Genomic DNA, 25,784 nt, shown 5'->3' with positions numbered 1-25,784 from the left:
ACCATCTTGTTTGGGGAAGTATTCACTCGTGTTCTGTGAGATTATATGCGGTGTGCACTGCGTACGTGTGCTCAGAGCTGTGGGCTCACACATTGCAGGATCACTGTCTGCAAAACACTGAAATTATGCATATTCAAAAGCATTTACGTACGAGTCGCCATACAAGCATTCTGTCCTTTTGTAAATTCTTAAACCTGCCTGGGTCCAGTCGCCTATTCTAAGAAGCGGATCCACGCAGGCCTAAATCCAGCCACATCCACTCCCCACCCACTACAAGCTGGGTCCAAATACCAGGGCTTCTGCGGTCCTGCGTATAGACTTGGGGAGCAAGCACTTGATTGACATGTTCGGTGCATTTGGACATGTTTGTAGAGGTATTGAGGTATTTTAGCGTGAGATAGTTTTCAGTGAGTGCCTATGTGTGGTTGTTCGCCGGCCCTCCTTGTTAATATAGTGTGCACGGCATTAATGTCCCAGCCTGAGGCTGGCCGTGCCTTGGTTACTAGGCCCATCTCTTCCCTAGAGCAGCAGACACAGTGCTGTCTAGAGCAGTGGTTCCCAACCTGTGGTCCGGGGACCCCTGGGGGTCCGCAAAGCCTTTTTAGGGGGTCCGCGAGAGCCTAGAAAATTAAAAAATATTAACAAATATTGACAAATTAGGTCCCCAGCTTCCAGTAATGACTCAGGCGGGGGTCCCCGGATTCCCATGATGATTCAGTGGGGGTCCCTGGGTTCCATTAATGTTAAAGTGGGGGTCCACAGAAATCAAAAGGTTGGGAACCACTGTTCTAGAGAGAAATAGGCATTGATATTGGTGCAATAATGGTGCGCCCGCGAAAACCAACACTGAACAAAATACAGGCTTCTGTGAACATGGATTCAGAAACATCTGTTGGCAAAATATCTGCGATATTATGAAAACATCACTTGAGTCCCTCAATTCGCAAATATTGCAGGACGCCTCCATTTACTGATTTATCTCCAGTTAATCACAAATATGAGACAAGTGCTCCATGGGGATGTGGCAAACGTAGACATTTTTACAGGGATATGTTGATGAATCGTAGATAATTTGGCATAAGGTGTTTTTGAGCCTTGTTTTCAAGAGACACTCCGATTACAGATCACACTCATGCCTGTACAGTGCGCCAGGCTAACGTGTAGTGCGTAAATGCCTCCAGTATGAAGTTGCCCGAGGCCTGTGAGTGACCTACCTGCCTGCATGATGTTATTTAAATGCGTGCTTGTGTCCAGACCGACAGGGTTTCACATGAAATATTTAGACTGAAAATAACAAAGACTAACAGATTCAAAGAACATCTACTGCCGAAAGATGTCTCATGCATATATATGGTCATACACAATTATTGGCCAGTTTTAAGTTTTAAAAAACGCAGGCAGGCAACGTACCAGACTTTGTAACACTGGGTAAGTTACTTGTACATTTGGAGACAAGGGCTTGGTTGCACGTGGCTTTTGGTGCAAAACATTTTTGTAAGGCTGTGTTTATGCACAACAGACATGCTGGCAGTAGATGTTTTTGCGTACTAACCATTTGCAGGCCTACTTTCTCACTGAGCAATGCACACTAATCAGTTACTTGCTAGCTAGGCTTGTGAGTGTGCGGATATCATATACCTAGCAGTAGGGCTGCCCGGGTGCACCTTGCCACCCACCTCCCGTGTACCCGTCTGAGGCCTTCTCCTCCTCTCTCGCAGGTCCGGTGAGCCTGAGCTCGTCCGCTCAGCTGGTGGCGCCCTCGGTGGTCGTGAAGGGCACCCTGTCCATCACCTCTTCCGAGCTCTACTTCGAGGTGGACGAAGACGACCCCGGCTTCAGGAAGATGGATCCGAAGGTAAGATCCGTGGCACAGGGCACGCGGAGCACTCGTGCGCTGTGAGTGTACAACACAAGGCCCCTGGCGCGCTAGCGTGACAGAGCAGGCTGCACAACTGCTGCTTAGGTGTCTGTTTTATCACAGAGTGTTGTAATGTAGACTTACTTGTGACACGCGTAACACTATTTACACGTTTTATACACCTACATGTTTCATATGTTGCTATTTAAATAATGGCGCGACTTCCGTGCACGAGTTGTTGTAAATGAAGCACCTTATATGCAGGCACTGGGGGTATTGTGGGGAGCTTAGGCAATAGGCGCCTGTTGTGTAATTAGAGTACACTTTCTAACATTGTTCAGTACGTTGTATGCTGGTGGTTCCAATAAAGGCGTTCATTGAACTGCAGCAGCGGCGGCCATTTACCGTTATGCCTCACTTTGAAAGTTAGGTGTGGAATATTTCTACCAAACTATTCAGCATTGTAAATGACCGCACTTGTGTGGTGGCAATGTATAAGCATTGAAGGTATTTTTTTTCTCAAATTCATCCTGCCTACAGAAATATCAATAGCAAATTACTCCTGCAATTTTTTTTTTATATAAATGCCCCAGGGCCTTCGCCAAGGTGTAGATTATTAGGTGATTTTTAGAACGTAATGCATCACTGAAACTGATATTCTTTTCCATATGAAATAAGTGTGCCCAGCAGTGATGCACACAATATTTGTGGCAGTTTTATGTGGGGCCATAAGCATTGCAGCAGCAGCCTTTGTAAATAAATGCTGGCCTCGGATTGCACATACTTGAGTCAGAGGTTTACATTATTGGTAAAAAGCGTTGGCGAAATCCCAAATTGCGCCAAAGTACAGGATTATAAAAGGCACAAATGAACCGCGCCACGGAGGGTCCCAGGGCCTTGTACACGCTCTCACACACCCATCTTCGCTTCTCATGTGACCCGCGGATGCACCCGAGCTGAGGGCGAGTGTGTTCAGCTCGGCTGCCCTCCCCGGCACTGACAGCACGTGCCGTCCGCGCAGATAACATCGCGCTCCCTGCAGCCTTAACTAGCGAACGGTAGCGCGAGACGCCGCCTCAGCCGGAGTCGGGGCGACTGAGGGGCCCAGTCCCGCCAGGTGCACGGGCAGGGCGCAGTACTGTGTGCCGCGGAGTGCTGGCTTCCCGCACTGCACGACACTGCGGTACGGGGGAAGGGGCGGCGAGGGTCTGTGCAAAATGTTGCAAATGTTTTCAGAAGTCACGGAACGTCAGCCGTCGCAGAGCAGGAGGCGCTTCACGTGAAACCTCCAAGAAAGAGGACTTGGGAAGGCAGTTGTTAGAAAGCTCTGACGGTGCCTAGAATGGCCGGGGAGCAGGAAACACTTGAGCAAAGAAAGGAATTATATTTGTAGAGATAGGTGAGCGAATGATGAGTTATGGAAAACACTCGCGCCGCTTCTAGATTTCTGTATTTTCCAAACTGTTGTGGAGAAATTCGTCATATGTTAGTTTTCGTGGTATTTAAGAACGCTGTTCATTTTTGTGATTACATTTAATTGACGGAGCTAAACCGAGCCTCCCCATGGAATAATATAACAATTCTCTTCTGGCAAACTATTAACCGCTCACTTCTGGAAGTATTTATAGGTGTCAAATGGAGACGTGCGCACTTCTTGCATTCATATCATTCGCCTGCATGTGCGCCTATAAAAATCTCCCTGCATATCTTTTATAACATTGCTCCTGGCCCTTCGCACCCATCGGGAAATATGTTTCTTTGAGAGTAACTTATTCTTGCCTTCTATGTAGTTTCCTCTGCATTTAAAAAATATAACGGGAAAACAAGTTATTAGAAATGTATAATTTCTTTCATTACAGTGTACTTTCAAGAAATGTATTTAAGTTTACAACACAGTCAGTAAATTGCCTTCCCTTTCATTACCGTGTTCTAATTATGAAATTATGGTAACGATTACAGTATTTTCAAACAAATGCTCCTTCTGTTAAAAATAAGGCAACCACCCGCCCCCATCTTTCGCTTAATAAATAAAGCCCCGCATGTATTTGATATGAGCATTAAGTGATTTAAAAAAAGGAACGGAGCTGGTACACTCAATTAAAGATCGATGTGCACATCTAGTTTAGTATTTCGTTATATTTGTATTTCATTTCTGTTTTTCGTCAGTTAATTCAAGCGCTTAACAAAAAGTCGAGTTATGGTAATCGTAATATTTTATTACTGTTTTCAACAACTCAGTTTTGGCGCACATAATGTGACGTTGGCACTGAAATACATTTAACATCAGTAAACTGTTTTAAAGAGAATTTGTACATATAGTTAAATAATTATTTTTTCACTTAGTGACAAACATTCAGGCAACAAAAAGGAAAGAAGAGCACTAGACTTATTTGGAAGTGTACCTTTTAATTTTCTTTCCTTGAAAAGTCCGATTGCTTCTTTGTGAGTTTTTTTTAAATTCACATTGTTTGGAAGAAAAGAGGATTATCTCTCCTTCTGTGCAACGAAAGTCCCAACTTGTCCCGCCCTGCCTCACTTTTCTTTAAAGGTTCTTAAGTACAAAAAAAATGCTTCTTTTTTTGTTCGGTAGAAAGGCATAGCCCGTGTTCCCGCCGCTGAAGTCCAAACAAAGTCTTTTTTTTGCAGGCGAGTATTCGGAAGAGGTTTGTAATGATATTTCTTTTTGGAACAGCACCATACACATTTTGTAAGTAAACTGCTGCTACAAATACAGTCTTGTCGGATGCTGTGCAGTAGAGTGTGTGCCTCTCCGCCCTTGAAGGCCTCCAGGCTCAGCAGTGAGTTAGTTGGTTCTGGTCAGCGATGGTCCCAGGGCTGCCTGCAGCGTGCTTTCACTTTCACTCTTACGTTTGGTGCTCAAGACCGGCCTCCGTGTGTGTGTGTCTGTCTGTCTGTCTCTGGGTGTGTTACAGTACAGAGACGTGTTACGGGAGGACCCGTTGCTAAACAAACGGTATTGGTTTGAGCGGGGTGGGGGGCTTTGCTGAAGGGTCTGCTGCCTTTATTCCTCGTGGGGGCTCTGTGTTGTAAACAGTGGCGACAGTCCTATGTTGGTGTGTAGTATTCTCTTGCAGAGGTGACTGCGGAGGGTACAGGTTATAATTCAGCTCAATAAATTAGTGCTTCTGGACAAGGCCTTCTGCGCCGCATCTTGTCAGGACAGCGATGTCGAGTGCATTTAATTTGTATTAGGAGGGAGGTTTGGTGTCCTGATAGGTAATGGGGGAGCCCCACATGCTGGGTGTTGTGAGGAAGGCACAGTTTATGAAATTACTTAAGTTGTAAAATGTAGGTGCTTACAGACTGGTCTGTGAAGCCTCTGGGTGGAAGTGTGGGGTTAAGGTTGTGCCAACGGGTGTGTGGGTTCTAATGTCACTCCTGGATGGCTGTCACACCTGCTTTTTTCTCGTGGTTTTTAGGGTGGGTGGGTAGGCGTAGGACCTCGTACGTGGCTGTGGGGATGGCATGGCAGTGCGTGGGTGGGGGTATGGGACAGCCTCAAGTCGGTGTGTAGTTAACATGGCATTGTGGTAACCTCTAGGGCTGGTGGGCCATAATACCCTTTCAGCTCTGGTTTGAAGGTCCCCAGCACACCTTGGCGAGCGGTGGTGAACTCTACACTCGAAAGGAAAGCGGTGGGTGCAGTGAGGGTTGCACATTAAGTAGTGCATTTGGTGTTTGAACAGTGCATCTTACCCGAGTCTTACGAGGAGTGGTCGGTGTCAAAGGGTGCGTGGAGCTGGCACACTGCGGTACCAGCATGGTGTGAGCGGACACTGCAGGCTGTGTGCGTCACGAGGGTGCCGGGGTCTCTGCATACGGAGTGAGCCAGGAGTGTGTGGATTTTGCACGCTGCAGTTTAATGTTTGTGAGCAGGCCCCGTGGTACATCGCATTTCAAGGTATCTATGAGGAGGATGGAGGGCCCCTGGCACACTGCAGATTACTGTTCGTCAGAAAGGCCCTTGGTGCACTGCATTTCACTATGTCTGTGAAGAGGGTGGCGGGCCCTTGGTGCACTGCATTTCACTATGTCTGTGAAGAGGGTGGCGGGCCCTTGGTGCACTGCATTTCACTATGTCTGTGAAGAGGGTGGAGTGCCCTTGGTGCACTGCATTTCACTATGTCTGTGAAGAGGGTGGAGGGCCCTTGGTGCACTGCATTTCACTGTCTGTGAGGAGGGTCCGTGGCACACTGCAGTTTATTTCATTGAGGAGGGCCAGCGTCCCCAATGCTCCGCCGTGTTCTGCGTCTGTGAGGAGGGCCGGGGCCTAGTCTGTGAGGAGAGCCCCGGCTCCCCCAGTCAGTCCGCGCTGCGTCCTCGGGGCGCCCCTCGCCCGCTAGAGCTTGTCCAGGCTCTTGGGGTTGGTCAGGATCTCCCGGGCCAGCCGCCAGGTCTGCTTGGCCGCGCTCTCGAGGGCCGAGTGCGGCCGGCCCTGGAAGAGGTCGAGGTTGGGCAGGAAGTAGTGCGGGCAGCGGCGGCACTGCAGGCAGGAGATGAGCTGCAGCAGGATGCCGTTCAGCCGGTCGCCCAGGCAGGCCTCGTCCCAGTCGGACTCGCGCGGGTGCTTCTCGCACTCGTAGAGCAGCAGCGTCTTCATGTGGTAGCCGTGCAGCGGCTGCCCGGGCAGCTCCAGGTGCCGGTCGCGCAGCGTCTTGAGCACGGACAGGCACTTGTTGCGGCAGCCGCCCAGCAGCAGCCGGTCCTCGGCCTCGCTGAACTGCAGCACCCAGGCGTCGCTCTCGGCCGAGCTCTGCTTGCCGGCCAGCGAGCAGCACTCCTTGGAGAGCAGGTTGAAGCCCTCGGCCTTCACCTCGGCCACGCGGTTGGGCCCGGGCCAGGGGATGTGCGGCAGCGGCCACTGCGCGGCGCTGCGCGGCCAGATGCCCGTGCACTTGAAGGCCGGCGTGATCTGCACCACGAAGCGCTCGCGGATCCGCAGGCGCACCTCGCTGGTGTCGGCCACCATCTTCACCACGTCGCGGTAGCTGCACTTGTCCACGGCCTGCGCCACCAGCGTCTGGAAGCGGGAGCGGATCTTGCGCGCCGAGAGGTAGCCCGAGGCCGTGATGAACTCCACCCAGAGGGACATGCTGCGCTTGCGCCCGTCGCTCAGCTTCAGCACCGCGCAGCCGGGCAGCGAGCCGTCGTCCACGAAGTTGAAGACGCCCATCTGGTTGAGGTAGAGCACCACCTCGAACTCGGTGGGGGAGACGACGTCCAGGCCCTCGTAGCGCGCGTCGATCTCGCTCAGGGAGCTGATGAAGCGCGGCTCCTGCACCTCCACCTCCTTCAGCACGTCCGAGACCACCTTGCACACCTCGCGCACCGTCTTGGCGATGGCCGCCTTGCGCGCCTGGCAGCGCTCGTTGTAGTACTTGTTGAGCTGGTAGACCAGCTTGGCCTGCGCGGCGATCATGTTAGGGCAGTGCGGGCCCAGGGACGGGGGCTCGGCCGGGCTGGCCCCGCTGTAGGCCGCCGCCGCCGCGGGCTCGCAGTACGCCGAGGGATCCAAGGCGCGGCCTGGGCCGCTGGGCCGGGGTGTGCCAGGACACCCGGGCGCCGGGGGCAGCTTCACGTGCCTGCTGCTGCTCCGTCGCAAAGTGCAGAAAGTTGCTTCAGGCCGAGTGCCCGGGGGTCATTGTGGTGGCTTTGCTGGGCGGGCACGCACGTGTCCTGCTCGTCTGTCTTCTGTGCCCAGAAGAAGGGCAGTGGCTGCGCCAGGTGCCCCTGTGCCACTTTGTGATGGTGCTCTGGCGCGCGCAGTTGCCCTCAGTAGTGTAGGTTGCTCTGGCCGGGCTCTTCCGGGAGATGCTCTGACACTTGTGTGTGCTCGGCTGCTGCTACTTCCAGGGGCTGCCCCCTCTCTGTCGGCTGGCGGATGTTCTGGCGGTGGTCGCCCTGCCCCTCCGCTCGCGCTCTCCTCCTCTCTGGCTGCCTCTCCTCCTCATATGCTTGTGCCTCCCTCTCAGTCTCGGCCTGGATTCTCCTCTCGCCTAGTTTATGAATGGTCCCAAGGCCCGGGCTGGGGGCGGCGCTCCGCCTCTTACAATCGCATCCTGAGCTGTCATTGCGGCGGCCAATGGGGTCCGAGGGGAGCCGGGTATGGAGGAGGGGGAAGCAGCGTGCACCGGCACACAAACAAACAGCGCCTGGCGCTGGGAACAGGGACAGACAACTACTGCAAGGGAGGAGAGGCGGCTCTGCTGCTAGGAGACGGGACACTTGCACGCAGACCTCATGTGGGCAACACCTCTGGACAGGGACTAGCACTGCTATCCGGGGTAATGAGGGCACAGGCAGCAGGCACTACTAACAAGGAGAGAGGGCCACTAGAACCATGAACCCCACAGCAGTTCACAAGGACAGAGAACCACTGACGGGGGGGACACCTGCACGCAGACCACCCCTGAACCCCCCAAGCTCCTCCCTCTGGGTGAGAGGGCTACTGCGGAGGGGAACTACACACGCGCACACAAACCGCGTGTGAGCAACACTCCCGGCCAAAGGCCAGCGAGGCAGGCGCCTCTGACAGGCAGTGGGTACACCGGCACGCACAAACATGCAGCTTGTGACCCACACCACTCACAGCAGAGCTACGGGCAGAAGCCACCGACGGTGGGTGCGGGAGGGCACACACCGCGCCTGTTCCGCTCGCCTTGCAGTATGGCACATGAAACCACAGAAAAGGGTAGATGGCACATCATGTCAACACACAACATCTGCTTCACTCCTGACTGGATGGCGGGCTTGCAGACCACCAGCATCTGAGCCTTAATACTACAGCTGGGCCCATAGGACCCACTGTCACTAGATAGGGTCGCACCTGCACGGAAACAGCGTCGGAGCCATGTTACCGACTGCTAGGCACAAGGGCAGGACGCAACCGACGGGTTGGAGGGCGCCTGCACGAGCAGCACTGAGCCTCACTGCAGGCAGGAGGGCATAGGGTGGGGAAGGCACCACAGTGCAGGGTCAGGCATCTCTGACAGCGAGAAGAGAGCACCGCTCAAGCCACAGCTGGGCACAGGGGCGGGAACCCTGTTAGAAGAGTGTGGACACCAGCATGCTTTTTTTTTTTTTTTTTTTAAGTGTGCACAGAAGGGCTGCTCTGAGATGGAGCACCGAAGAAGGGCAGGCCCGAGTTTGTAGCACTTCCCCGGGGAGCCGTGTGCGTCACTGGCAGGGCACCGGGCGGGCACAGTTGCTGCGCGGTTAGTAGTCACTGGGGTTGGCACCGCAGGGGTTTGGGCTGCTTCGCTACCCTCCTGGCCGCTGACTGGATTCTCACACACACCGGTTTAGAGAGGACGCAGTGTCTATCCCGGTAGCCCGGTTTTAGTGCACACTGCCCCGCGCTTCCCTCGGATAGCGCTGCCCCCGAGCGTGGGCGTGTGTGGTGCAGCTTGGCACTATTGCGCCGTTAATATGGAGAGGATGGCATGCCTTCGTACACCTGATTCCAGGGTGGCAAACGGGACCGAAAGCATCAGCGACCTCTCGGGGGGCCGGAAGCTGATGCCATGTGACCCACCCTTCACCATTCCTACACCCGCTGGCGGTGTCTCGCGACAGCTTAATTTTACAAGATTTCGAACTCTTCTCAGTCGTCTTGATAGAATGTTCTACAAAAAGTGTATTTCAAACAATCACAAACAATAAATACAATTATTCTAATGCCTCGCCTTTTTATCTTTTTCTCGCCGTCAATTTTTTTTGTCGCGCATTCGTTGAAAAGAAAAGACTGCACTTTGTTTGTTCTAAAATGTGCAAATCGTAGCGCGTTTTTCACTGACTCGGCTTTCACGGGACCCCGCCGTTCCTTCGGCCTTCGAGCGCGGATAGATGGTTTTATTTTTTAATTTTAGGTTTTATAAAATTGTTTATTTTGGGTTGAAGAATCGGGTGCCCGTTCGAGGTTTGAAACGGAGAATTTGAATACGGTGTTTAACGTAGCGCTTTCTGCCACTTTTTCTCGTGAGCGTGGAGCGCTGTAACCAACAAGTGTCGGTGACCTGTTTGATATATATGAACCTGCCAGTAGCTGCCGCTCTAACGAGCTTGTTATCTTCATCCAGCTTGTAATTGGTGCGTGAGAGGAAGGAGTGGGCGCAGAAGGTCAAGTGCTCACCGTGTGGCACGAGGAGGGATCTGTGGACGCACGGAAACCCGGCTTTTCAGTCTGCCTTTCCTGGACAAGTGTTCTCTCCCTGTGCTTCCAATGGTCACTATAAGTTCATGTGTGCAACGTAAATAGTTTGAAGGAGATGTGTATTTACGTCCTTTCCGGATTCCACGTTGCCTCTCTTCCAGATGTTTAAGGAACTTCTCTTGACAATTTAAAAAGTGTTTTTTTATAGCGATCGCGGGCGCTAACAGATAGCGCTGTGCCAAATAGGTAAAATTGATATGAAAAAAACGTTTTTTATTCCGCGCACCTTGTCGGCGCCACACTTTGGGCTGTTACTGAAGCAAGAGAACGCCCCCCAGCCGTGAATGGTCCCCTCCATGTCCTTCCCCGAGCACCGAACCACCCTGACCCGGTGCGTAAAACCTTGATTCTGATGCGAGAACCTGTACCCCTCGCCCCACTACACCGGGTCCTCCGAGGGCCTCGCAGCCCCGTTGGTGCGCACACAGCGGCGGGCGCTGCGCCTGTTTTTGAAGACGGCATTTCGTTTTTAGCCTTTTAGAGAGGTCAGGGACGAAGATTATAGGAGACCCCAACCAACGTGGTATCTGCCGGAGCCAAAGACCTCTGACCGATTAGCTTTTATTCGTGCTCCTCGGGCGCGCTGCGCGCTGCTTAACTTAGTGCGTCTAGGCGCTTTGAGACAGGCATCGTGCTAGATGATAAGAGTGGTACTTAGGGTGCAGTACTTAGCCCTGGCTTTTCTCGTACCTTACAGGTTACTTGCACCTTACCTTCCTCTCATCCGACCCCAGCTCCGTAGTGGGCTCCGGGTAGTGAAGTCTCTCTGTCTGGTCTGTTACCTGCTACTGACACCCCTGCCTTTGAGGTGCGCCCCGTGATCCCAGCAGCACCGTGTGACCTTCAGCAGCGGGGACAACATTGATAGCCACCTCAAATAAACCGCATCTGCCTGTCTCCGGTTTTTGGCATGTTAAATTCGAGATTCTGAAAAGAACTCAAAGCAGCCTAGGCACTGATGCCCCCCTGCCCGTCTACAGACCGCGCCGCAGGGGCAGATCTCCGCCACTAGCCAATATTCTCGCACGGCCTGAAATACGGCCGGAAATTCGAGTCTCTGCGTCTCCTGACTTTCTTAATACTGGTCTGTGTACAGAACCAACTTTATTTTTTCTCACGTTATTTTTTTTACGAACTGTTATTAGGTACGGATGAATTTTATTTTTAGAGGTTAAGGCGTGCTTGTCACTCGGCGTGCGGAGGTGCTGCAGCCGCGTCTGAAGCGCTGCGCGAGCGGTAATATTCTACTTTTAATAACGCGCCTTGGATCTTTCAGTACGAGTCAAAGATGCGTGTTCAGTATTGTGTTGCATTCACAGCAAAAGCAGACCTCGCGGTTGAAAACAGATATTATACAAACGGCCTTACATATCTATGCTCTGATGGTTTTTCTTCATAATGCGAAATAATATTCATTTGAAATAAAACATTTCCAAACAAATCTATTGGGAATCCATGTCATTCGAATAAAGGAAAATGTATTAGACTCGCAAACAAAAATCAGCGGAAATAAAAACAGAAAGGATAAAGTCTCCAAAATAAAGCCAGTTGGAATGAAAACTCTTCAAGAATCTTCGTAGGAAATAAGTTGTTTAAATTAATAAGTGAAATGGCGGACACGTAGTTGAAAGTAAAATCAGTTGGGGAAAAAATATTGCCGCTGAATCCATAGAAGAGAAACAATCAAGGCGAAGGCTCCTGAAATTAAGATATCTGAAAGTGAAGGTCGGGAGTGTGTATCTGGAAGGCGCAGTGTCCCTGGCCCCGAAGACGTTGTGTGCGCGGCGGGAGCGGAGCCGGCCCCTCGGAGGCCCCGGTGGCACCTCGGTGCACGCCTGCGCCCTGATGAAGTCCGCCCCGCCGCGGGGAGCAGGGGCTCCCCCAGTGCCGTGCGCCCTGGCTGAGTCCGGCGCAGTGCGCTCATTCAGGGCAAGGCAAGCCCGGGCCGCCCTGGCGATGGGGCTCAGGGGTAAAGCCGGTGACTGGCTGGGGATGGGCACCCCGACGAGCCCTGGACACCCCGCGAGTGTGTATCCGCGCTGAGCGTGCAGACCACACCAACACCACCCTGAAAAAGTGGGGACTAAAAACTAGTGTAATGTAAAAAAAAAAAACCGACCAAAGCGAGACTTCGGCGCTGCAAGAGTGCGCGTGTCCTACCGATGAGATTTAATATGTCAGCGCGAGGTGACAACTTTATATTGCCTTGGGTTATCGCACTTCACATGCATGCGACTTGCTACATTTTACTTGCGGCAGCGCAGGATTCCTTCCGTACCCGGGCCCTGACTGCACGCACTTCTTTAAGTTTCACAGTAGCTTTGTGTATGGTTTCTTTTTAGATTAAACGTATTCGCAATTATGTTTTCTGGATACGTGACCATTTGGTACGGATCTGGCCTTTGATAGACCGAGCAGGACACCTCGGATTAGAGCATTTATGTCACAGGCTCGCAGCTTGCGTTGCTTGTCAGTTAAGCGCAATGACGTCTCTAGACGGGGATCTAAAAACAAAAAAAGGGTGGTTGGGGAGGGTGCGGCAATGGGCCACAGTTAAAAGTACTAGAGCAACCTACACACACCCGCGCGTGTATACATACTGTTTGTTTGCATAAAATATTGAAATCTTAGTTTTTATGCGTATATCCTTATATTTTATTTTATATATATGTATAGCTAGATCAAGACACATTTCAGCAAAACTACTGCTTTGCATTGAAATGCATTTTGACAAATTGATGTATTTTGAAAGATGCTCTTTCTATTTTATTTCCCTGGCGTTTCCTGGAACATTCAACAGCTGTGGTGGTGGGGGCAAGGGCAAATAGTGCTGGGGCGCGAGCCCTGTGTGCCCCCCGCTAGAGATGCCCTCTTGATCCACCATAGCCCTCCCACACAGCAAGTGGTTTACACAGTCTGCTCACACATCTGTATTTTGTGTGTTTGCCTGTCTGTGGACACACGTGCATGCGTGTGTATATTTAGTAAACAGGCAGACGCACAGACAGTAACATGCTATTTATTGTCAGTGTGTCATGAATGATGTCTCTCACCTCCCTCTGCATTTATAATAAATAGCACATTACTGGATGAGAATCGGCTCGTGGTTTGTGCGATGCTGTTTTCATGCAGTGAAGAGACATCATTATTAGTAGAGTTGTTTGCTTCTGTAAAGTAAGTGGAACACATTCTGTGAGACAGATTATTTTCACTGGTATGTTTTGTTTGTGTGTGTGTGTATATGTATATATATATATATATATATATATATATATATATATATATATATATACACATATACACATACACACATACATACATACATATATAGTGCCAAAGGTCCATGCCTTACCACATGCCTGAAGTGGGCCATGCAGCACCTCCACACGCTCAACATTGGTAATAAATAGCAAGGGTATGTAGAATTATGCAATTCTGTGGTGTTTTTTTGCATAATTTTGGATTTGGCGCTTTTACCACATACTTAACAACCTGTTGCATAATTTGCAGGTTTTAAGCAAAAACATTTTTGCTTCTAGCTCAACGTGTAAAAAGTTACTAAAAATGCAGCAACATGTGGTGCTGTGCAGTGGAAGGGCCCATTCCAGAGGGTGACCTGTCACCTTTCAATAGGTTATTGCTGTATTTGTGTTAAATGGTACTAATGAGGTTAAACGTTTGTTAAGGCAGTGTTGACATAAGTGAAAAAATGACAAAATAATGAAGTTATACTGTCTCAAATTGTGCAGTATTGCGCTGTATAATTTGCCTTTTTTACTGCATAATTTAGTCAACCCTAGCACATAATTTTGTCTTTTCATGCCACATTATTCCAGTGGCCCAGTAAATGACAAACTACATTCTAAACATCTGCTTATATGGGTTATAGTATGGCTTTTTAGTGTACTTTTTATATAAAAATAAAAAAGGTATTTAATTAAAATGAGGATGCAAGGTTTCGAATTTGTGAACTAAAGTAAATCACTTTTCTATTAGTTCTTTCAATATGTCTATTAATTATAAAATAAATTATGAGAGGCAGTAAACAGTGATTTTTCTCATGTAAATTGCACACTACTATGGTAATAAACTAGAATTTGCAATACAAGTGTGAATGTGCGTTTGTTAGTGCAGTTGCCTAAATAACACGTTATGGGGCCATCTTTATTTTTGCTGGAGCGCATCTATATCTTTCTGCATACGTGTGTCTATCTATCTATCCTCACACTTATAGTGTGTATGTGAATAAACCTTATCAGTAGCCTTGTAAACGTAGGGTCCTATAATGCCTTCTGTTGACCAAATGAGCCTCCAGGCTAGGGGGCCAGGGCTTTACAAATGTCACTAGAAACCAGAGAGGGCATGTGTGACCCACATGACTTGCAAGTAATAAACTGGCTGTGATTTTTGTTTTTAAGCACTGTGCCCACTACCATAGTATTTGATAACCTTTTTTGAAAAGAAAAGAAACATTTATTTTAGAGTTGCTCTCATTTTAGAAGCATGTTTTGCTGGAGTCTGACCTTAGCAGCAGCTTTCTTTTGTAGTTTTCATTTAACAGCTGATACCGGATTGCAGAGAGCATTGCTGTTATGTTTATTTGTCATGGATAGGGTGTAGCTGGAGCATAGTGCCCGTATTAACTTGGGTAGTTTGTCTAGAATATTCAATGAGATTTACATTCTTAAATATATTTTGCTAATTTATTTGTAAGAAAGACATTAGGCTAATGAACTAGTTTTCTGTACTTGTTGTTTGTTGAAATCTGTAATTTCTTTAGAAATGATGTAGTTTCTGTGGAAATATGAGTGTACATAATATAATGTGAGTAAACTGTAGGTTTCGAAACACTGCTGTTTGTAGAAGAACTCCAACCATATTGTATAAAATCGCATCAAAATTTAGCTCACGCACAAATGTTTCATATTGGTGGTCATGTTGGTGCAAATATTGTCTTTGTTACTTATTTAAGTGCCATGCAGTCTGCCCATGTTGACTTTTCAAAGGGTTCTGAGGTTTCCTTCTTGATCAAGGTTCTGGTTATAGTCTGGAAGATGTGCAGCTAGTAGCATGAAGGCTGTGTCTCCGTGTGGTCGGCAGGTCAGTCTTGGGGAGTTCTCCTCACCATTCACCGGAGGCTGAGGCACATCTCATAGCTGTCGAGAAAGGAACCTTCTTTAGTTTGTCTGTAGATTGCTGACTGGGATATTAAAGTATAGTGTTTGACATGCAGAAACAACGGTCTTAATATAGTGAGTGAGTGAGTACACACTGGCTTCTCTGTAGTATGTTTTGATGAGATAAACATTGACCTCTCTTTATTGGACCTTACTACGTATTTTAGTATTTTAATGTTTTATATTACGTGTAAAAGTACATTTTAGACTTCACTTTGTTGCAATCTGCAATCAACGGAATTCTTGAACTCAACAACAGAGTTCAAGATATTTTGTTTTTTAATCCCCAAAATCATTTGATGGCTTTATTGAGTTGTAATTCACAAGTTCTTAGAAAAAGTATTTTTTTAAAGTAAGAAGTTGATAACTGTGCTACAATATTTTATTGTCTGGTTAATTTAGTTTGAAAAAACATCAAAACATTTTCTGTTTTACTACAACTTGTTTAGCTCTAGAGAATACGTCTTATGTTTTTTAATTTTCAGATTGTGGCTCTTGGTATCTTTCTGACGTGAATGTGTTTTTTTGTTAGCTGTTCATTGCAAAAGTAAGTTAGTAGTGGCAGTTTATTGCTGGAAATGTTTTTTTGATTTTTTTACTCTTTGTGTAGAGTGCTGATGCTGATTGAACAAAAAGGTTAATTGAACTCGAGGATGGGTTGTCATTATTGGAATGGATGTTCTTTTTTGGACACCAAAGGAAAATTGACCACTTATCAGAAAATCAGAATACTGCTCTAATTTTCTAGAATTTCCATTGGGTGTACTCCTACTGTGACTGTAATTATGCCGTTCCCAAGGATTTTGTAGAAGGATGCATGCAAATACTGTCTGTCAGTAAGTTAAACACATGCACGCCCTGCTAGATTGTGTCTTCACGTGCCTTCTGTTGCGTAGTAACAGAGAGCCACTGTGAGTAGTATAGCCTCTCCTTTTATTTCGTTTGAATATCCATGTAACATTCCACCATCAGCTGATGTTTTCATTTAGTAGTTACTTCGGCAGAATAAATTGATATAGTTTGTTGGGTGTGCATTTGTTCTGATTACTGCTTGTGAGAGACCACTGGCCCTCACCTTTCCCAATTTGAACTTTAAAGCAAAGCGTTCTGCAGCTAAACACATGTATTTGCCTACTTCAGTCACATTTGTCTGCAGTTTGCCAGTAGTTCTCCTCCACCAAACTCAGCAGCCACATCTCTGGCCCCCAGATCAGAACCTGCCTCCCAGCCGTGAATCAGAGGCACATGCCAGCAGAAATAGTCCACGCTGGCTGGCGCCAGGTAAGGCTCCTAATGTTTAAGCTTTCTCTTTCCCATCTTGCTACCAAACTATTGAATCCGTAATCCTTGCTCTGCAAGGTGGAGGCACAGACCTTGTGACGTCAGGTGAAGCCAGATGTTGCTCTGCTGAAAGCTACTTTACACAGGGCCACACATCTTGTAAAAGGCACCCAGAAATAGTTTATTCCACTTGTGTCTCTAGTCAGGAGTATATTGAAAATACTGTTTTCGATCCACAAAATCGTCCTTTGAGCATCCAGTAGATTTCTCAAAGGAAGTAAGAATTGTTAGAGACCCAGGCCATGTTAGGGGCCTTGGAATGGCTAGATTAGGGACCTGAAAAGCAAACCAAAATAAAAACTTGCAGGCAAGATTTCACGATCCTAACTGCATGGCTTGGAGTAGTCCACCTCCTGCATCTCAAACGTACTTTTCTATTGCTAAGGTTCTGCAGTGAGTCTGAAGCACTCCACAGCCCATCCATTAATTCACATTTCTTTCATGTGCCACCTCTTAATGAACTTTCCTCTACCCCGTTTGGACTATGATGTTGATTTCTGTTTGTCAGTAATCATGTGAACTTAATTTCTTATGCATCAGGCATGACTGAGATTATGTTACTATGTACTACATCTAACTGCTTTGAACAGAAAGGCCTCATGCTCTTAAAAAAAGCTGTAGGGACAGATTTGTTTGACTTGTATGTGCCCCCATTGTAGAAACATGGACATTTTGTTTCCAAGTTATAATATTTGGAAATTGACACATAAAGCCAGAATTTCAGGAAACGTTCATTATGTTCCACTAATTGTGTTTGGTATGTCTCATGGTTTTTTCAATGAGTCAAGATTTTAAGGTTGTGTTTCATTACAATGTAGATGAAAGAATAGGAGTTGTGCGTTTACACTTCACTCCTTGCCTTTAGCTCAGCTCTCATCATTTCTGACTGTGCTTTTAGAGAGAGACTGGCATGATCCGGCCATTGTGTTTCACCATGACCTATACAAGGAGTACAGGCCAACTGCAGCATCGTAGTCCATAGGACCTTCACCTTGGTCTTCCATAGAATTGCATCCTCCCCTTTGCCTGTAGCTGGATCCATAATCTGCCACCTGGTCTCTGGCTCAGAGGGTTGGAGTCAGAGGACCCATAGAGCAGAGGCTATTTCATATGTAAGTGTCATGTGTCGCACCAAGCAAGAGTCTGGCTGGTCATTGGCTTTGTGGCCTGTGATGTGAGAAGAAGGACGAACCATTATCACCCATATCTGGGTACAGAAAAGAACCTTTGCACAGACAGAATGCAGGGCTTATGCCTACATGTTGAAAGTAGGAAAAATTCCTAGTTACATATAGCTGTTAATCCTGGTAGTTCAGCCCCTCACCTAGGCATTCCCAGTTTTTGCAGATCCAATTTGATCACGAAAAGTAGTCTTTTAGGCTGGGGAGGGGTTCCTGGCTGATTCTTAAAACAAATGCATCTTGGTGTTATAATATTTCTTTCTGCAGCCACCAAATACAAGGATAAAGCCACATTCAGTCCTTCCGGTTACTAGCAGATACTCTGTTCATGATACATAATAGCTATTTTAAAACTAAAGTAGTACAACGATTTTTTGCACTTGCAAACTAGAATTGAAGTTACATTTTTTTTACTTTTTTGTTTTTGTATAGCAAGATCATTCTGTCTGGAATTGTGAACTCATTTTCATACTAACCTAAAATGACACCATTGGAAAATACAGACTGAATGTTTCTTAAAAAATGTGCATTTTCAGAGGTTTTCTTTCTGCGAACAGTGGCAATTGTATGCAGAACATTTCTCTGGACGCTTTCTGTAAGGGAGACTTGTTTATGTCGAGTGGCATTTTGCAGACGATGAACGGTAGCAGTTTTCTGTGTGGCATGTAGTATACAGCACATTTTGTTCCTATTAAGTGAGGGCATTTGTTACATAAATTATAGCAACCAGGTGGATTTGACAAAACAAAAAACTTTGCAAGTTGCAATTTTTTCCCTACACATTTGTGAAGGTTGCCAAAAAACGTAAAACATTCACACACGCCTTATCAAAGCATGAGTTTCCCACAAGGAACTGTGTTGGTGTGGCTGAGTGCTTTGCTTTAACGCTGACCCTCCTCCACCCCATCCAGCCAGACCAGTTGCTTCTCTTAGGGTGTTGTGGACAACAGTTGTTGGAGATACACTAGACCAAGGTAATCCTAAATCCTCAAAGTAATGGAGTAGGAACACACAGAATATGTGTTGAAGACTGCTATAGGATGCCATTTTTTCATAGTCTAGCAGGTTCCTGGCTTTACAAGTTTAGAAATGCCTTTAGTTGCCCTTTTCGGTCCTAAGCAATACATCCGCTGGGCATCCTTCCAATACTTGGAACAGTCACGCTCGCAGCTCCGACGCAATGTAGGTACTTAGTGATCATACTTTATCAGAGCTTCATTTGCTGCTTCTGACCAGTGAGTGTAATAATTTATAACAGCACTGGTTGCGCTGTGAAATGGCGTGCAAATGCCTCTTCACTCATGCAGCCCAAAAAAGAAAAAAAACTGCAGAGCTAGTAGACAGTAGCTCAACGGAGTTTATAGTAGGAGATTGATCTATCGGCGAGATCAAAACTTTCCTGTTGCTGGCTGAGAGGCAGCATTCCTTGCTTCTGAATCAGGGTCCAGTGTCTGCTTTGGAAAGAAGCTTAACTCTTTCCTGACTCTGGCCTCCTTGGTATCACCCAACATTCTTCTAACATTAAGGCTTGCCGTTGGCACATGAGTAATAGCCGAAGGATCCCTGGAAATCCCTATTGACTTGTAAGGCGAGAGAGCCTGAAGGGTACAGCTTTCTTCTTCAGCCTTAAAGCGTCATAAGCACAGGCACTGGCTGCTGTGTAAACTGAACTGTAGGGTTTGAAGTAGTTCAACTAGTGCCTTTTTTTTACTGAGTTTAGCCTATTTGTAAATCAATTATTATACAGTTGCCTTGACTTGGTGGCTAAAATACATAACGCAGTCTTATTAATTGTGTTGCAGATTTTTTGCACCATTAAAATAACAGTAACGAAGAGGATTACTCATTTCCATGAAAGAAAGCATAGTGTGCCCAAAGCAGATCAGCCCTCAGAAGATCCCCTTAGAATTAGAACACACCAGCCCTTTCCACAACAAATTCTTTTAAAGGTGTTCTGAAAATGTCTTACTTGGTGCTTTGAGGATGATTTACTGATAGGGCATTTTGTCAAGCAGAAAACTAGAAAGGAGCTCGTTTTGAAGACTTTGCTCTCCAATGGACAGGCTAAAAATGCAGAATTGTTTAGACAAGATTGCTCTCTTTTGTTAACGCTTGGCGATTCTGCTGCTAAATCAGAGGGTGAAGCCAAGTTTAGGGCTTGCTGGGAGTCAGTTACAAGCTTTAATTTTTTTATGTAGGTTGTGTTTTCTAAAACTAGCATATTCTGAGCATGTGTAGCCATGGCCACAGCCAAGCAATTTCTAGGTCATTTTCTGATAGCTTAATAAAGCTGTCCGCTATTTTACCAGCTATTCTCTTTGACCAGGCAAGAGATCACAAATGCTAGTACAGTACTTAATTATCACAAGAGATGTATATAATAAATTGCTGCAAAGTATGGTTGTCCTTCCATACTGAACTCTAATTGTGCATAAGCCATTTGGCTTTCTTTTTGCAAAATGCTAGGTTTTTCCAGTATGCCTGTATAATATTTCTAGACGCCTATGAACAAATCTAGTTGGCCTATTGAGTATTTAGCAGGCATCTTTTTACAACTTGCGTCCATTTTGTTTAACCAGTCCTTGTTGTGGGATGAAACTGGTCTTCCTCTGGTCTATTTAGTCTATGTGGGATGAAACTGGTCTTCCTCTGGGCTATTTAGTCTAGTATTTGTACGAAAATATGTCTTTCGGTATTGTGTTTTTTAAAGGACAGTGGTGTTGGTGGTATGCAGCACTTTTCCTCTCTCTTTTCATTTAGGAAATGCTGTAGTTTATACAATTCCTTGTTAATTTACTGAACTTTATTAAAAGATGCATTGCAGTGCCACGTCACTCTTCTTTTCTTGTATAGTGTGTGGTTGGTGGTGACAATGAATGCCATATTTTGGGACTGAAAGCATTTATTGTAGTCACATAAACAACTTAAATGTAATTATTTTTGGTGACAAGTAACGAAAGCCAGAGGTTTATGATTTCCCTAAGCTTTGTGAACGATCCTTCAACAAGATTGCTAGGCCTATGGTTGTTGAGGTCCACCCAGTCTGTTTCTGTTGTCCTCCTTTTCTCCTTCTTATATTATTGCCTCATCTTTGTATCATATGTCATCTGTTTGAGAGGTTTGCCTGCAGTTGATAGTTTGCCTTGTATCTTGTGGTACACTAAGTCTGGGGCGAGACACCTTTGATCTATGACTGGGCGGCTTTGAATGATTTGCATTCTGGGACTGGACACTGTCCATGCCATTTCACTTTGTTATCCAAACAAATTTGCCTTTCTACCAGATGCCTCCTTACTCATCGTATACATTCAGTGAACAGATACTTTTAAACCTGATCTTCTAAACCATTGCTGTTACCCAAGACTTCAATATAAAAACTAATTCTATTTACCAAGAATTCACATGAAATTGTTGTTCTCTTGTGAGTGTGAGAAGCTATACCCTCAACAAACTTTGGTTCATTTTATACTAACTCTACCACCAGAAAGATGATGCCCAGTGATAGTTAAGGCAGTAATTAGTCACGTCTTCCTTTACACAGAGTGTAAATTTAAAATGGTTGTGCCTCATGTGTCACAGGTTCTTTCCGTGGTGGCAGGGTCGAGGCTCTCCCCAGGGAGAGGTCTGGCTCCTTGGCATGCTATGACACATAAGCACGCTTATCTCCTGTACATTTCCCTTTCTAGCTGCTGCGCTGTTTGAGTTCAGCTGGGAAAAATAGCATTTTCTGCTGGGGATTCTGGATCCCACTGACTGACACGTGTTAAATTGCTGTCCAGAAAGGACTGGAGGGCACGTACCAGGAGCAGATTGTTCCCAGCTGGTTCCCGAAGCGTGTGTGGTGGGAAACAGCACTGCTGCTCCTTTCATGCATGGCTGTCAGTATGTGTTTTTATTTTTTTATTTTTTAGTGTTCTGCTTCGGATTTGTGGAACATTAGATGGCAAAATCACCTTTGAACCCAAGGTCTAAGGTTTTTTTTGGTTTACCTACTGTACACCGAAGTGATCCAGCTAGCAAAAGCATGGGCCAAAATCCTGCAACATGCAGCAAAATGATCATCTTAGGAAAATCTGCAACAAGCTGCTCCTGGAGCAAGGAATAGATTGAGTCAGTTTACAGACTTTTAACTTGTATTGTATCCTGATTGCTTTTGCTTTGCACTTACTACCCCTGTCGAGGTGTTGAAGCATTTTACACTGGGCTGCACCCTGCTCCGAACTCAAAGTTAGCGGTTCGTTCCAGAGTTATTGGTTACTGCTGGTTATTGGGAGTAATCTTTTGTGTTCAAGCAAACCATTCCATGCATTCTCTCCAGTTTCCTTATGGTAGATGAAATTAAGAGGAGTTAGGTGTTATTGGTTGGGGCTTGGCAGGAGGTACTGGAGGTATGTGAGCTCATGCAGATGTTTGGTGGGATTATTCAATGCACTAGAGTAGGTTCGGTTTTGTTAGGTTACAGGGCTATGGCCTTAAAAAAGCAAGAGGTTGTGATCTTTGAAATTAGTTGTGTGCACACGTTTCGGTCTTATTTTTCCATAAGTAGCCGTCATTATGAATTTGTATCTGCTCGCGTGACTGGCACCCTCTTGGCGTACAACTGAACTTTTCTTCTGGCTCCATGCATGTCACCACAGGACACAATGTTGGTATTAAGGAAGGGTTGTTCTGGAGGCAAAGAAGCAAACTGCACATGGAATTCCATACCAAGCCAAGAGAAGTGCATGAAACGAAGTCTCCAGAGGTTCTGTTTTGAGTTTACACCCGACTGTCGGGCTCCAGGACTTAATACCAGTGTGATGGAGTGGGAGGTATTACGATGCTACGCTTGGGGTCTTGAGCACCATCGTTTGTGTGCATTCCCAAAGCTGGCTTGATGGAGGGATGGCCTTTGCACTATCAGGTCTGCTTTCCTGGGTCGCTGGGCTCATCTTCCCTTTGTGGAAACTTTTAATAGTAAGAACAGTTCATACACATTTCCACGGGTGTGCTAAATGTTAGATGAAAGTTAGTGAACATATACTCGCACCGTGTGAGCCGCAACATCTTGGGAGTTGAGGGATGCCTTATGGATTTCCAAGCGCTAACGTTGACGAAAGCTTTGAAGTGAAGGGATCACGTCTGAATTCGCGCTTTATCAATGTCTGTTTGTAAATTTATGACCAGGGCGACTTGGGGGGCTCGAGCTGCTTGTCCAGGCCTTGCCCCCACTGATAAGAGCCTAGCTGGCGTGAAAGTGCAATGCAGATTATGACAGCTACGGCCTTCTGTTTTGTTTTGCCTGTCAGTGGACTTCCTGGCTCACTGCCGAGGGCACTGGGGTGTGCAGCGGGCCCACGTTCACCCTAAACTTAAAGGTCACGTTTCTACAGGCGCGTCTAGTCGGGGCCTAATTGATGAGGAGGGCAGGGAGGCAGGATTTACTGTTCTCTTGGCTGGTTTCACGTCATTAGGTTGTCCCGAAAGCATCAGCCAGCCATGGCCCCTTTCATGTAAGCGCCGACCCTAGACAGGAGCTGCCAGGCCCAGCCGCCCGCCGCAGGAGCCGGTGCATGCAGCCTATTGATTTTTCAGTTAGGTCTAAGTAGTTTGTAGTATGGGTAATAGGCGACAGAGGCAGGTATGTCATTATCGATGGGCTCCCGAAGAGTAGCGACAGCCCGCCCTCATATTTCCTTCAGCTCTGACAGTCTGCATCCGGGGCGGCTCAATAAATCGCCGAGCCTTTTAGTGACAAGAGCCTGGGGAGGAAGATGGGGGCGGAGGAGGGCGTTGAGCTGAAGTTCACTTTAACAGTTTTTGATACGGTATTGATACAGGTTTTTGATGTTGATTTACCTGATAATACAAACATTGCCCGCAGCAAGCACGAAGGCATGCAGTCGCCCTTACCCTGCATACCACCTACACAACACATCTTTACAAGTTCAGTCTGCAAATTTGGGCCACGTTTTTAGCTATCTGCTTTGCTAATGAGTGCCACTATTATTTGAGTGCCCTGGCCTGTTTTCTGTCCTAGTTCTACCCTGACCATGTCCCAGGGTCCTCAGTGCTTTAGGATACTGTGCACGTTTCCCAGCTCAAAATTTCACTGACTGTCTTTATGAATTGTATTTTTTGTGTTTATTAACTTGTAGCACAATACCTCGTTTTACTGGTGTGGTTGATACACTTGAAAATGTAATGACGGAAAGGGTTTGATCATTTTGCATGCTGCAAACATTTAGATCCAATAAAATGTCTTTGGAGCTGTCACACGTTTACTACTGAGAGAAGATCACATTCCCTTTATCATTACAATTTCTTGGACATTGTGAAGTTCCAATTTTGCCTCTTCTGGGTAACTGCCTTTACCTCAGCTTCCCTGCCCAAGTCTCTTCAGTAATGTATTGGTAAAATATTGTTTACAAGTGACCAATTACTTGCCCTATGGAAACAGAAACTGATGGTGTCACGAAAGGAACAGAGTAGTAACATATTGTGTTTGTTCATTAAGGTGTTAAATGTAGCGTTAGTATGTTCCTTTACTGGTCCTCTCCCCTAACTGAAGTCTTAAAACTCACCAATTTCAGAATCAAGGTCTTTGTATTTGTAATATGACACACTGGGTTGAAGTTGGGGACAGTACAGGGGCTCTCATTTAAAGACATACGGCTATAACTAACAATTTTGCTGACATAAACAAAAAAGTTTCACATAACTATAACTCGCGGCCTCACCATGCACTGATAATTCCCCTCGCTATTACAGCACTCATAACAACCTTTATAACATCAATGTAACATTAGAAGTCAAATTGTTGAAGAAAAACCTGTGCATGGCGGGCCGTGAGTTATAGTTACTTGAAATAACTGTTAACTATAACTGCTGAATTACTCTGGTTTTGTGGGAGTAAATTCAGAACCTAACTATGACGTCCCTGTAAACTTTTTTTTTTGTTTTTTTTTTTAAAGTGAAAATATATATACACACACGATGGCACTATATTAATCGTGTGCTTAAGAACTCATAGAAAAACAGCCATTTGAGGTTAGAAGTTTTTAGATTGTGTGTGATGTTATACAGTGTTCCGTGTAAAAGAGCTGCTCTCCACGTAAAACTTGGGAACTTCCCAGAAATCCGTGCTACTTTTTTTTGCTTATTTTAGGTAGCACTCTAAGCTCGAAAGGGTATTCCTTAGACTTATGCTGGTTGCTCTCCTACGTCTGGACAAAGCTGTATCTCTGACAAGCTCTAATCGCATGTCTCACGTACTGCTTTTATTCATTCCAGGTTGGCTTGGAAGGTATTTTACCAATCCAAAGCGATAATATTGTGCTAGGAGTAATAAAAGGCTTTTGCTATTGTTCAGCTTGGCATGGATAGCACTGTTACTCCTATGCTTACAAACGCTACTAGAAAAACAGACATTTGAGGTGAGCAGTTTTAGAGTGTCAGTGGTGTTGTAGAGTGTTCAGTATAAAGGAGCTGCTATCCCCCAAAACATGGGAACTACCCAGAGCTCCCTACTTCCTCTCTTGCATAATTTATGCGGAGGCACTCTAGGAAGGGCACTGCTTTGATATATATGTGAATATATATACACATTTTACATTACCCACTGGTGGTCTCTATAGTTTGGTCTGCTTTTCCATAGGAAAAGCATTTTTTTGTTTGCTATTGCATTTGGTGCCATTTGACAAATCTACTCTAAACTTTCAAAAAAAGTACTCTTCTTTGCTTAGCTCCTTCCTTGTAAGTGTTGGGGTGATCAGTCAAAGAGGGGCTGAGAAAAAAGGGGAGTCCTAAAATGCAAAATCCTCATGCCATTTCCATAGTTTTCTTTTAAAAGGGCTACAACCAAAACAGTTTAACTGAATTACATCCAATTTGGCAGGAAGCTAGATCTTGGTCTAGAAAGCATGCTTTTTGTGATTTGGGGTAATCTGTTGAGTAGTTTTTGAGAAATTAAGTTTCGGATTGGCCCAGGGAGCATGTATTCCCTTGGGCCATCT

At 46.3% G+C, this 25,784-nt stretch overlaps 2 protein-coding genes across 4 annotated transcripts in view; one reads left to right on the top strand and one right to left on the bottom strand.

Annotated features, from left to right (window-relative positions):
* Nucleotides 1–25,784, top strand: part of LRBA (LPS responsive beige-like anchor protein) — a 1,864,610-nt gene that overhangs the window by 1,126,966 nt on the left and 711,860 nt on the right. For all 3 annotated transcript variants that reach the window (XM_069242641.1, XM_069242642.1, XM_069242640.1), the window contains exon 40: nt 1,719–1,855. In XM_069242641.1, the coding sequence (XP_069098742.1) occupies nt 1,719–1,855 (137 nt within the window). The remainder of the gene's footprint in view (nt 1–1,718; nt 1,856–25,784) is intronic.
* Nucleotides 5,303–7,852, bottom strand: MAB21L2 (mab-21 like 2). The gene has a single exon (XM_069242643.1). The coding sequence runs from the start codon at nt 7,296–7,298 to the stop codon at nt 6,219–6,221; it is 1,080 nt and encodes a 359-aa protein (XP_069098744.1). The 5' UTR covers nt 7,299–7,852; the 3' UTR covers nt 5,303–6,218.

Source organism: Pleurodeles waltl, chromosome 1_2 (genome assembly GCF_031143425.1).
Source record: "Pleurodeles waltl isolate 20211129_DDA chromosome 1_2, aPleWal1.hap1.20221129, whole genome shotgun sequence".
Lineage (NCBI taxonomy): Eukaryota > Metazoa > Chordata > Amphibia > Caudata > Salamandridae > Pleurodeles > Pleurodeles waltl.
Note: the sequence above shows the minus strand (reverse complement) of the source record. Positions and strands in the feature narration are given on the sequence as shown.

What these genes read in the sequence shown, in the direction of transcription:
- MAB21L2 (XM_069242643.1), bottom strand. Translation starts at nt 7,298, where the DNA reads ATGATCGCCGCGCAGGCCAAGCTGGTCTACCAGCTCAACAAGTACTAC.